This window comes from Lutzomyia longipalpis, chromosome 3, assembly GCF_024334085.1.
Source record: "Lutzomyia longipalpis isolate SR_M1_2022 chromosome 3, ASM2433408v1".
NCBI lineage: Eukaryota > Metazoa > Arthropoda > Insecta > Diptera > Psychodidae > Lutzomyia > Lutzomyia longipalpis.
In genome coordinates this window covers 17278567-17291445 of record NC_074709.1, presented here as the reverse complement: position 1 = coordinate 17291445, position 12879 = coordinate 17278567, and the positions used below count along the sequence as shown (strand labels likewise).

The 12879-nt window shown below is 37.7% G+C and overlaps 1 protein-coding gene across 16 annotated transcripts in view; it reads right to left on the bottom strand.

The window, feature by feature from the left end:
• The window catches only part of LOC129793087 (protein grainyhead), a 102083-nt gene that overhangs the window by 71771 nt on the left and 17433 nt on the right, over nt 1–12879 (bottom strand). For 12 of the 16 annotated variants that reach the window (XM_055832676.1, XM_055832670.1, XM_055832677.1 and 9 more), the window contains exon 2: nt 7661–10243. In XM_055832676.1, the coding sequence (XP_055688651.1) occupies nt 7661–8790 (1130 nt within the window). In that variant the 5' untranslated portion in view covers nt 8791–10243. The remainder of the gene's footprint in view (nt 1–7660; nt 10244–12879) is intronic. The other 4 variants (XM_055832668.1, XM_055832679.1, XM_055832681.1 and 1 more) reach the window with 2 other exon arrangements.

The window sequence follows — 12879 nt, the reverse complement described above, 5'->3', positions numbered from 1 at the left end:
AATAAATTCAAATTTTATTCAAATCACCTTCTTTCGCTACTTTTCGCAGCCTCTTAATTCCTCCACTTTTTTCTCATTTTTTTTCTTCCTTCTATTCTGGTCACTCCACGCGCAAATCGCCCTCTCCCATTAGTCATGCGTCTTCGAAGAAATCCATTCCAATGAAAAGAAAATAAAATTTATATTTCTTTTTTTTCGCAATGTGCCAAAGTGTTAATGATTCGCAAGTTTTGAGTTGGCGTCAGGGATTTTAAAATGAAAGAAAAAAAAAGAAAGAAACCTCCACACAGGCAGCATTAAAAGTGATTTTAATTGCACACCAGATCTACTTCGTGAATCCAATTAAAACATTAACAAAAATATTGTTCATAAATGCACGTTGCAAAAGAGCCCCGAAAATGACTTAATAAGCAATCAATGGGTCCCATCCATGGGGGAAAAATCAAGCGATCGTCAGTGCCTAGCTGAAGCCATTTTTGGACAGAATGCCTCGCAGCAGAATTGGTCACATCGCCACAGAAATATAATTAACACTCTTTTAAACGATGACCAAGTCTGTTAATTACCGCATACGCATAAATGGCAAATTGATCTCTTTTATTTTTTTTTTTGTTAAAGTGATTGGAACTTTGCATCTTGTTTCGAGTGATTTGCAAGGACAATGAAGCCATCAGTGTGGGTAAAATTCTCTTGCACTTATTGCCAAGCCATCTTTCTTATCTCTCGCACCATTTAAATCCCTTCAACAGAAGCCACATAGCATATATCCTTGACTAGCTATATGTACCACATTAATACTTTCGATGCTATCGCACTGACTCTTCAATGATAATTCCAACAAGATAATTGCAAAATGCAATCATTTGAGATATCTGCATAAATTAGCACCCAGGAAGGCTTTATACAGTTTGTCGTGCTTGTTTTTCACATCAACCGTCTAAAGCGGGGTTACCCTAAAAGAATATTTTACACTTCGTTGTAATTTATTTGGCACAGTTTCTTATATTGATTCATTTGCATAAAAAATTTCGCTTTATATTTATTTTATTATTGTTTGAACTAAAATTCAAAGAGAAATTTAAATTAAATGAAGTTTATTCGTTTCTGTATGGAAAAACTCATTATTCGAGGAAACAATCGAGATACGCATACATTTGCAAATAGATTTAAAAAAAATTGAAATTACCAAACAGATTTTCCATTTTGTTTGGAGTTGACTAAGAAAAGCTGGTTAAGATTTGGTTAACACTGAATGACGTCACTATTGTGTTTTTTTTTTGTTTCTTTAAATACATGAAGATTTCTATCGGTGAATTATTAAGAGTTTTTATACTTCATACACTAAAAAAAAAACACAACAATAACATTTTGTTTGCATTTACGGAAAATCTTAGCTGCCTTTCCTCAGTTAATACGAACAAAAAAAAATAATGGAAAATCTTTAGGATATCTTATCATTTTAATTATTCAATTTTACACAAATGCATATTCTGACTCTTTTTTCGAATAAAAGTTTTTCCCATATAGAAACGAAGAAAATCCTTTTGAAAATAAAAGTGTCCCGATTTCTATACATTTCAGTGTAAAATGAATATAACGATAATCAAAATGAATTTCCTTTCTGGAATGTATTCTCAATTTTTCTTCTTGCATTTTAATACCCACCCCGTGAAATGCTCTTTATCTCAACATTGTAACAACGCGCGCACCTCTTTTCCCCCATACTATACGAAGCTTACCCAGGTTTAACGATGCTCTGTGATTCGTCGGTAGATTAATTTAATTAAAATGCAAATTGTGGAAAAGATGAAGAGGATTGACTATAGAGAGTGACATTGAAGTAATTATTATTTATCCCCTTTTGCTTCATTTTTCTCAGAGTTTTTTTTTCAAATTCAACTTGATGTAAAAAAAAACATTTTTAACCTTCACGTGGATGAAAAATAGCAAGATGAGGTGGAAAAAAATAAAGTCATTAAATTTTATATTTAATGTGATTTTCAATAAATAAGAATACGAAATTCAGTCGGTTTGAAAGCAAGATATTCTAGACATTTTGTTTACATATTTTAAGAACATTTTTTCTTTATGTAAAAATATATGTATATAATTTGCAGGAATATTGAATATTCATCACATTCATTAACTTGTTTAAAATTAATTCTCGTTGTGATATAATACTGTTTTAATAAAACCATTTGAGATATTTATTATCTTTGATTTATAGTATCAGTGGAGGCGCCAGGTTAAACCAGGCGTGTCCATCTAAACGTAATACTTTCTTTAAAATCGCAAATATAGCGTAGGCTCTCGAATTAAATTTCAAGATAATTAATGATTGAAAAATGGAGGCGCCAAGTAAGAAAAAAAGACTTTTCAATCTTTTGATAAAAGAGCTTCATGTCTTTTAAGTAAACAAAACGTCGGTTAGTATATTCAAACATGTCAATATTCAAATTATTTTTTTAGGAAATCAACTGCTTTCTTATGTTTTATCTAATTATTATAAAATTTAGAAAAAATACATAATTTAAGACAAATTCATCAAAAACATATTCTTAAACTCAAGCACTGGAAAAGGTGTCTAAAGTATCTTGCGCTCACACAGTCGATCGCCGATGATAAACAAATTGTGTCCCAATTTCCTGCTATACAATCAAAATAACAAATAAAAAGTTAATCAGTGTACAAAGGATACCTCTTTCCTCAATAAAAGAGCACGACATTAAAGGTATATTTTTTTGAGAGGAGCGAGAAAATAAAAGAGAGATATACGTTGGGTGTAATTTAAAATCTGCTGGTAAATTGTGAAAGGAGTCCTCATAAATTACTTTATGCCTCACAGACAGATGAAAAATAATAGCCGAAAGTAACCTTTAAACTTTTCTCTCTCTCTCACTCTCTGGGTCTCCCTTCTCCTTTTATCCAGGCTCTTGCAAATGCATAACACGAATTTTATTTAAACATCTCTCTACAAGATTAAGATTAATTGCACTTTAAATAATTCACTCGTTTTATCATTCGCAACACGCACACAAACGCTGAAAGTTTCTGCCAAATGCACATTTGAGCATTTGGTTGCATTTGGACATCTTTCCCCTCCCTTCCTTTACCCACTGAAATGTAGTTGGCATTTCAGTTTTTTCTTCATTTGACTAAAGGTTCACCTCAGGGCCCATTTGTGTAACCCATCACACGATATGAAAAACCCTTGAACATCGTTGACCAAGGGATGATTAAATAACATCAACCTTCGGATTTTTACTTTGGAGTTCCCATCAATGCCTCGCTGAGAGTAAGTAAAGCAAGCAAAAAAAAAAACAACACAAATCGTCAATTAAATGGGCAATAAAAATAATGTCACTCAATGCGATTCATTCATTAATGCAATAAAATCAAATGAATCGCTTTGAAAATCTAATAAATTTAGCTCGAGTGCAATAAATTAAGAGAGATAGAAACATGACATTAAAATTTAAACAAGACTTGCCGATAAGTCGTTTTTTTTTTGTTTAGGTATTCACATTTTCCAATGATTCCAAAGCAAATCACCTCCCAAAAGTTTCACACAGAGAGCTGCGAAAGTGTCTCAAATCAATGTCGGATTTTTTTGACACTCTTTTCTTAAAGTTGCGTCTTAAGCTGGGTGAGATTATATGGTGAAGAAGTCAATGAAGATATTTCCAAACATACAATGACAAAGCATTTTCTTTTTCACTGTCTTGCGCAAAAGTACGACGAGTTTTCGGCAACAAGACATGAAGCATTAAATGGATTAAATAAAAATTGTCACGCGAGATTCAGTCGCGTGCTAAAAGTATTACAATCATAATTGGTACTTGAGATGGTAATAAATGGTTGTTTGGTCAAGAAATATTAAAAGAGATTTTTTCTTAAATTTGTCTTAAATTTTATTGCAGATTTTTTTAAATAATTTTTCTCGGAAGAGGAAAATATTTAGTATAATTTTAATAAATCATAAATCATCCTAAATTTTTTTTTATAGATTCTTGTTGAAAACTAAGGAATTTTAATGAATATTTAAATAACAATTTTTTTATCATGCATTACAGTGATGGTCATAAAAATCCTTATATGGATGATGTAGATTTTTTTCTTTTTCAAGTCAGATTTTTCCGCATTTTATTATATTTAGTACATTCGGAAAATTTTCTTTGTTAATTTTGAGTTCTTAAAAATGACATAAAACAATTTAAATATTAGATTTGGTAATAGGAAAAATTTTAAAACTTTTTAGACGGAGACTGGAAAAAGATAATCTAATAATTGAGTTTTCCCTCGGAATATTAGAGTTAATTTAATTTTCTCACGCACAATATATTCAAAAGCACTAAACATGTTCTTAAAATCACTGAAAATATTTAATTGCATAATAGTAATTAATTTTGAAATAATTTTTAGCACTTCACTGATACTAAAATGCGCAAAAGGAGCCAATAAAAAGCCGTGCATGCATTTCAATCTACATTACTAGTTATATTTCCCGTAAAATATATGAGGGGCATTCAATAAAAATATAATTTTCATCAGTATGAAGGAGAGAGACTTAATGAGAAAAGTATAAATCATTACTATCAATAACACATATTTTACCAGATTATGGTGTGTGGATTTATTTCTCCCCAGAGCGTATACTCTGGACAAAATGCGTGCACACAAAGCAAAACATTAAAATATAGGATTAAAAATTCCACACTTGGTGTATTACCGAGAAAATTTACTTTTGCATTCCTATTTTCTATACAAGAGCTGTATGTGAAATTTGTCCAAGATATCATTAAAAATAATTATGATTGGATCACATTCAGAGCCGTGGTACCTACATACTGCAGGTGGGTCAATACAGGGGTATACAACCAACGAAAAAAATTTTTATTATTAATCCCTCACCCAGTCCCCATGTAAGAGCCAAAAAAGCCCCACATTTGTCGTGGCCCCGTGAGTTTGTGGTGCATTTTGAAGTGAGACGCGCGACATACAAAATGCAAAATATGTCTCTCTAATGCATAAATAAATGCAACACCGTTTAATGGTGCTCAGTGGTCGAGTGACTTGGTACATCGTGAATGCAAATTCCACCCAGCCACCATCCGCAGCACATTTAGCATCCAACTGGGTATAATGTACACGAGAAAATGTTATGTAGCAACGTTGGAAAGTCCGTTAGGTGTCAATTTTTCATTTGAGTGCAATTACTTTGGAAATTGTGAACACAATGCACTACATGATTGGGGGAAAAGAGGAATTTTCACACCAATTTTTGCATCTTAATTTTCTCAAATAATAAGGCAAGATATTTGCGGGATTTGCATAATTTGAAAATTCTTACGATTAAATGCACATTTTGTTATTCAAAGGAAATTTTTTAATTAAAAAAATCTTTTTACGCACAGCTGCTTATAACGTTTTATCCAATTTTCAATTTATGATTCTTGTGATAAGATTTTATTTAAGTATTTTCAATTTTTCTATTTAATTACTATTTATTTTCTTATAAAAACTTGATTTGGAAAAAATCGTAGAGTTTCGGAAATATTTTTTTATTTTAAAAATTCAAATAAATGCTTATATAATGTTTTTTAAATCTAAACCGATTTTTAATAAAAACTATTTTTTTATTTTAAAGGAAGCCTGAAAAATGTCAAGATGGACTTTTGAAGAAGAGTTGGAGTAGTTCTAACGTTTGATGTTTGATGTCTCTTTAAAAGATATTTTAACTTATTTGAATTGTTTCCTTTAACAGTTAAAGTTTCGTTTATAGTTTTGAAAGGCTCCTTTTTATTTTTTTTTAGTTCTTTAGTGTTGACGTAAATTCTTTGAACGTAATGCATTTTCTTTTAAATATTTGACATTCCCTTTTGTAATTTTGACGTTTGTTTTCTATCATTTGACTTTTTTTTAACGTTTGACGTTTATTCTAAAGGTATTCTTTTTTTACTTTTTAGCCTAAACAACAATTACTTTGGACTTCTAGAGTACAACTTTGACTAAATAAACTCGTAAAATCTTTAATTGATTTTAAAATTTCTAAGCGTCTTCAGTGCAAGTAAAAAGCCATTTTGGTCTTTCATTGAATATTAAACATTGAGGTTATGTTACGAATTCCACTTTGAGGTTATGCACATTTTGCAATGCATTTTCACCCTTCCCACGTATTTTTTTTTAATCAAAGCCGAGGCACTTAAATTGTGTAGAATCCCCAATGAAAAATTATTGCAATTTAGCAATAAATTGATGTTAGTGTGGTTTAAGAGACGTTATATAGAGAAGAAAGTGTCCACTTGGAGGTTATTTTCTCCACATGGGATTTTGTTTAACATCTGCCATGGCCGCCATAGCAATCACATGTATTCAACAATCTCCCCATACTGAAATGTGTCTTTTTAATTCACATTTGCAATTGCAGTGTTAAATACAAATTATTGCGTAGGTAACTCACCGAGTCTTGGAGTGAATTAAATGTGTGTCATGCAAAATCAATTTTTTTTCTACATATCCATATGCCTCGTGAGCTTTTCTCGGAGTTAATATTGAAATTTGTTTTGATTTCACTCCATCTCCTTTTCTTTCACTGCGACGTGGATTGATGTCATGCTGCCTATATTATTTTACCCATTGAACATTTTGACAGTTTCCCCATTCACTCCAAAATTAACATTGCTGTGTACACAAGAAATGACTTTTTTTCTTCTTACCTTCCAGCTATATACATATTACATACATATTATGCTTATGCATATAGCCCTTTTTGTATTTAAATGTTGCACCTAATGCGTGTGTCGCTCATGAGGTTCTTTAGGTACTTTTACATATTAAACCATTCAACAATTCAATTTAAATTTCACTCCTCCTGTGCCCCACTTTGGATTTTATATATTTCCAATTTGGACACGGATCAAAAAATTTGTTAAATTTCAATATGATATTAACGTAATATAGAGGCGATTAATGTGTCATGAGCAATATACACAGACAGACCTCGATTGACTCCACTAATGTGCTCCTAATTGCAACGAAAATGAAGAAGTGGAAGGATTGGAAAATTGATTTGAGAGAATTTTTATAGTGCAACCGCACGTTTCAAGATCATCAATCACGCGCAGAGTGATCGTATGAGGGGGAAAATTTATTAAAAGGTTTGTCTGAAATGTTCGACAAGGGACTGTAATTTTGTCTCTCTCACAAAATGAATGAATGTTCCCAATGAAGAAAATCAGTGGGATGTTGTCTTGTTAACAATAAACATTTAACAATATTTTGCTCTTGCACGGAAAGGTTAGAGAAGAATGCGGAATGGTGCGGAATTTCCACATAACAACACAAGGGGTGATGGTAATGGTAAAACCAAACATGGAGAAATTCCAGCAATATTCTAAGTAAGTATATTTTTTTATTTACAATTTACTTTTTACCATTTATATTTTTTTGTGAGAAGATTGATGGGGCAATCGGTTAAAGCACTGAGCTATCTTATTTTAATCACGCGGGTTCGAATCCAACACGCTCCATTATTTTTTGAGTTTAATGAAAACTTTAAAAAACTGTTTAAAAGAATTTTTTGTATGGTAAATTTATAATTGCTACTGGTAGTCAATCGAAATCTCTCTGTTTGCGATAAAAAAAATAGTATGTGACTCACCTTAGTTGGTGGGAACTGACGATATTGCCTCCTTCATCCAATTCCTGCACTACAAACAATGTGGGCGCCCCGGGCTGCTGGGCGTACTGAATACCTCCCTGCACCACCACTTGATGCGTCTCCCCAATGAGACCTAATTCACTACCCGTGGCTGCTGCATACAGCTCCAAGCTCTTCTGGTCCGATGCCGTCGTATAGATCACTGTCTTATTGCCATCGTCGTAAATGAGATCAATCTGGGGCTTCTCGTACATCTTATCCCCCACAAGGGTCCCATTTGGTGCACCATTGGCTGACGATGTTGCCACATCCGGTGGATTGCCCTCACCACCCTCACCGTCCTCACTTGCCTTCCCAGTGGCAATCAGGTGGCTCTTTGGCTCACCGTGCGTGTAGATAATCTGCCCCTGTCGCACATGGTCCGCAGAATTGTTCTCATAGATCGTCTCGGGGATCTCAGTCGGTACTTTTGTGATTATCCCATCGCGACTGTCTGCATACTGGAGCACCGTTTCCGGCAGCTGATCCGTGTACACAATACCTGGGCCACTGTCGCTCTCGGGATGCGATGGATGTGTTGGGGATGGGGCATGAGTTGTGTGAGTATTTACGATGCGCGTTATAATATGATCCCCATTTTCGTTACGCGTTAGAATGTGGTGCTCCCCATTTATTATCTGCCGCCCAATTATTTGCTGACTCTCCCCATTGGGGCCTACAATTAAGATGGACTCTGTGCCATCCTTCCCATCGCCTACCTGCATCAGTCGACCGTCGATTAGATGATCCCCAGGGGAGATTACACGCTGTAGGATGGCTGTTTGATGTTCATGCAATGGAACATCCTGTTCCTGGTGGAAAACTCTCGGATTTCCAATGAGATTGTCTCCCTGGATTTTCCCATAGATGCTCACATGATCATCCTTTAGAGAATTCTCCTGTATTTTTGGACTCTCTACGTAACTTTTGTGTAAATCAAGTACATTAACATTCGTCATTGTTGCCAAATCTCCTGCAGGACTTGCAGGTGGATTTGATGATGTATTGGTGTCTGTGGTTAATTCCAATGGCATGGATGTAGTTACCCCTTCTGGGGATGAATCTGACTTTGCAGCTTTCGGTGAGATCATCGTTTTCTTCCTTATAAAATTGTTTTCTCAGAACTCAATTATATATTATATTCAACACTTCCTAATCACTTTCATTGTCCTTCCTGTCTCTTTATTTCCCTCAAGGGGTATATCTCTTATTGCACTTAATGATCATTTACTTGTCCTTGTTATCTTTTTTTGTGCTTTTCACGAAGCACCTCCAGAAAAATGCGTCCTGGTAGCCGGAGTTTGTGTAAGTAGGTAATATAAAAGTTCATAAACACAGAGAAATATTGCAATAATTATTATGAGTTGAATGAAAAACGAGAAGTTGGTTGATTATAAATAAATTTAAATTTAATGTTCATTCACTGCTTTGAGCAATATTGCTGTGCGTGCGAGCGAGAATGGTTTTCTGTGTGAGAAAGACGGCACATAATTTATGCACTTTAATCCCAATTAAATGATATAAGTTTCTATGTTCTCTCCCATTAACATTGGCGGCACACACTCAAGCTCTTTTTTTTTTGCCATACATACATAATATGCCTATATATGCGCGCCTTTTAGCTGTCTTCGGGAGATCTCACCTCTCGTTCTTACAGTATGTATATTATATTCCTTCGAATATTGCAATCTTTTTCCTCTATTTCACGTTACACATTAAGTCCGCGACGAGAATTTAAATTACCTTATTTCACTATGTTGCTCTTTTATTATCTTATGCGCGATTACTATTATTTAAAATATATAAGAATTTGTTTTATTATTTAAATCTCTTCAATTTGAATATTTTATGGGCAATTCGCGATCTTTTTCGCTTCACTTTGAGCTTCACGCGTTTCTTCTACCCCGCGCGTGATTTTTTCTTGTCCTCCTTATTTCTTATTTAGGTAGGTATGTTGTAGGTATGTATAATCTCACGCAGCAATAGAGAAAAAAAAAGAAAATCAATGGGTTCAGTATGAATTTCATCCACACATCACATCCACTAACCAACTTCTTATCTTCACCAAGTCCCGCGAGCACAGTGTTAAATTATATGATTATGCGACCTGGTGAGGTGTTGGATGGAAAAATGCTCACATAGAGAGGATGGTTTCAATTGTCGTCGTAAATTCACAAGGGGTAGGCATTTACCATGATAGAAGAACTGAAAAGTTCCATTAAATCTCCACACGATAGTCCCTCTTCCACGATCACCATCCAACACAACACACTTCTTGGTTTCTCTCCTAAAGTGATTTTACCTGTTCAGCGCCAATTCACATTTCTCTCCTTCTTCTCGCCTTACGTTTGTTATAAGCTTTTCCACACAGGCTTTGACTTTTACTTTAAATCTCATTTATGGCACTTGGGTCTCTTCTCTCTTATCACCTAAAAGGACTTTTAACTGAGGATTCACATGGCATTCATCACATCATTCCATTCATCAGTGAAAATGCAACACTGGTGCGCTGCATTTACTTGGACCCGTCTGCAAAAATTGCCACTGAAATTAAACGAAAGAAATAAATTAGAATATTAATAAAAAAAATATTTTTAAACTTCCCATAAGATTTGAGGTGAAAATTTAAATTTATTTTACATACTGTTACGCCCGAGAAAATAACGCGTACGAAATCCCCACGAAAATTCCCGAAGCGAGTGCCACGCCAAGCGCATGTTACGCCTCGCCAGCGAAAAGAACCCGTGCGGCACCGAGCGCAGCCGAGTGCCGCCCAGAGAGTTATAAATAGAGCTGCGTTCCACCGCAGCGAGACACTCTGTTGCGAACTCACTCGCGGTGCGGACCTCCGGCAAGAGGAAACCGCAAGACCGTTACGCATACAGATACGCTGAGCGGAGCCGGTTGGAGCCGAGCGGAGGCCGAGCGAAAGCCCTGGACTAGCGGGCGGAGCCGAGCCGGAGCCGAGCGGAAACCGAGCGAAAGCCAGCAAAGTCAAAACCCGAATCCACCCACGAGGAGATCCGAAGACAGCCGTGCCGGGGGCTCAGCTCGCCATCAAGCCGAGCGAGCACGATCCCCGAGAGAAAGGCAGGGAGATTCGGCCGCCACACACAGCCGAACGGAACCCGAGACCACCGTGTCGGGGGCTCAGCTCGCCGTCAAGCCGAGCGAGCACGATCCCTGTGTGAAGGCAGGGAATTCAGCCGCCCACCACAGGGCGTGAGAGGGAGTTGAGGCAGCCGTCACCGAGTGGAACCGAAGCAGCGACTCCTCCCCGAGCAGGAGCCGAGGGAGTTGAGGGGCAGCCATCCCCGAGTGGAAACGAGCAGCATTCCTCCCCGAGTGGGAGAACGTAGAGTGGAAGACAGAATTTGGGTTCAATAAATTAATACAAGAGGAATCCCAGAGTCTTTTCACTGTCGCCATCTTCGGGAAGTTTCGTCACGGGGGTCGAGTTCGTAACAATGGCGCAGTCGGTAGGATTCCACGAATGCCCCCCGAAGATGATGGCGACACCCGAAATGAGCAGAGAAGCTACACTAAAACCAAAGGCGATTGGACACGATCCATTGGAGGCCTTCCTAATGGCAATATGCGCCAAACTTGATGCGCTAGCCGAAGAACTTCACACTTTGCGAGAGACTCACGACGAGCAAACTCGCCAATTAAATTCTATAAGCCGGACATACAAAACGGCCCAATTATTGCTGCCCCAAATTGCAGCCCCACCAGCAATCGTGGCGTCCAGAGCCGACCCACTAATTCAGTTGGAAGAAGCCTCACCTCAGAAAGATGCACTAAATGAAGAGAGGTTGGAGAGTTCACCAACAGCAGTCGAGAAATTGATGTCGGACTTGTCGATGGATCTACCCCTACAAAGATGCGAGGCATCCTCCAAGCCGAACCAAGACGAAGGAGAGCGAACACAAGCCTCCGATGAGCACAAGTACATTCAGCGAGACGGCGGAGTCGCTCACGAACCTGTTCCCATCGAGATGTCAGCCTTAGAAGCAACCGTGGACCCGATAAGTCCGATAGGAGAATGCAAGAAGAAGCTCAACATCGGTGTCGACTGGGAAAGCATCAGGGTCGTTGGAGAAGATTCCCCCCGTGAATGGAGCCGAAGAATCTCACCCATGAAAGTCGCTATTGGACCGAACAGCTGGAGAACCGTTCGGGAACGAACAGCAGAGGCACGATCATTTAATCCCGGGATACCTCGTAGCTCTCGACCCGAGTACTTCCGAGACTGTACGGAGCGCCAAGAAGAGACATGGGGTTCGTTGCAGCCAGCGAATGGACTGCGAAATAATTGCAACCATTGTCTACGGATGGACGATTGGAACGAGGCATTCAGTCGTATAGCGACTCGGATACCACCCGAACGGAAGAAACGAAGGAGAATTCGTCTGAGGAAGCGGACGCGAAAGAAAAGACACTCAGCACCGCAGGAAGAGAAATTCCTGACGAGTGGTTCAGGGGAATGCCGCCTGGTTCCGGCAGCTTGTCGGCGCGAACGACAGCGGAAGCGAACGCGGAAGAAAACGACGCCAGAAGAAGGATTGGAGAATCAGTGGGCAGCGAGAGTTAGAGGAGAAACAGGCAGATGGTGACGGGTATAACAAATAAGAAAATTTGGTGATGGGTAAAAAAAAAAAAAAAAAAAAAAAAAAAAAAAAAAAAATTGATAAAAAAAAAAAAAAAAAGAAAAAGAAGAAAAAAAAAATGAAATAAAAAAAAGAGAGAATTAAATTAAAAAGAAAAGAATAAGAAATAGAAAAAGGAAGAATTTTAAAATCGATTATTTTCGGGCTTATCCGGAAGGTTGTAGTCTGATCGGGACGATCAGTCCAAAAGGTGGGGGCATTGTTACGCCCGAGAAAATAACGCGTACGAAATCCCCACGAAAATTCCCGAAGCGAGTGCCACGCCAAGCGCATGTTACGCCTCGCCAGCGAAAAGAACCCGTGCGGCACCGAGCGCAGCCGAGTGCCGCCCAGAGAGTTATAAATAGAGCTGCGTTCCACCGCAGCGAGACACTCTGTTGCGAACTCACTCGCGGTGCGGACCTCCGGCAAGAGGAAACCGCAAGACCGTTACGCATACAGATACGCTGAGCGGAGCCGGTTGGAGCCGAGCGGAGGCCGAGCGAAAGCCCTGGACTAGCGGGCGGAGCC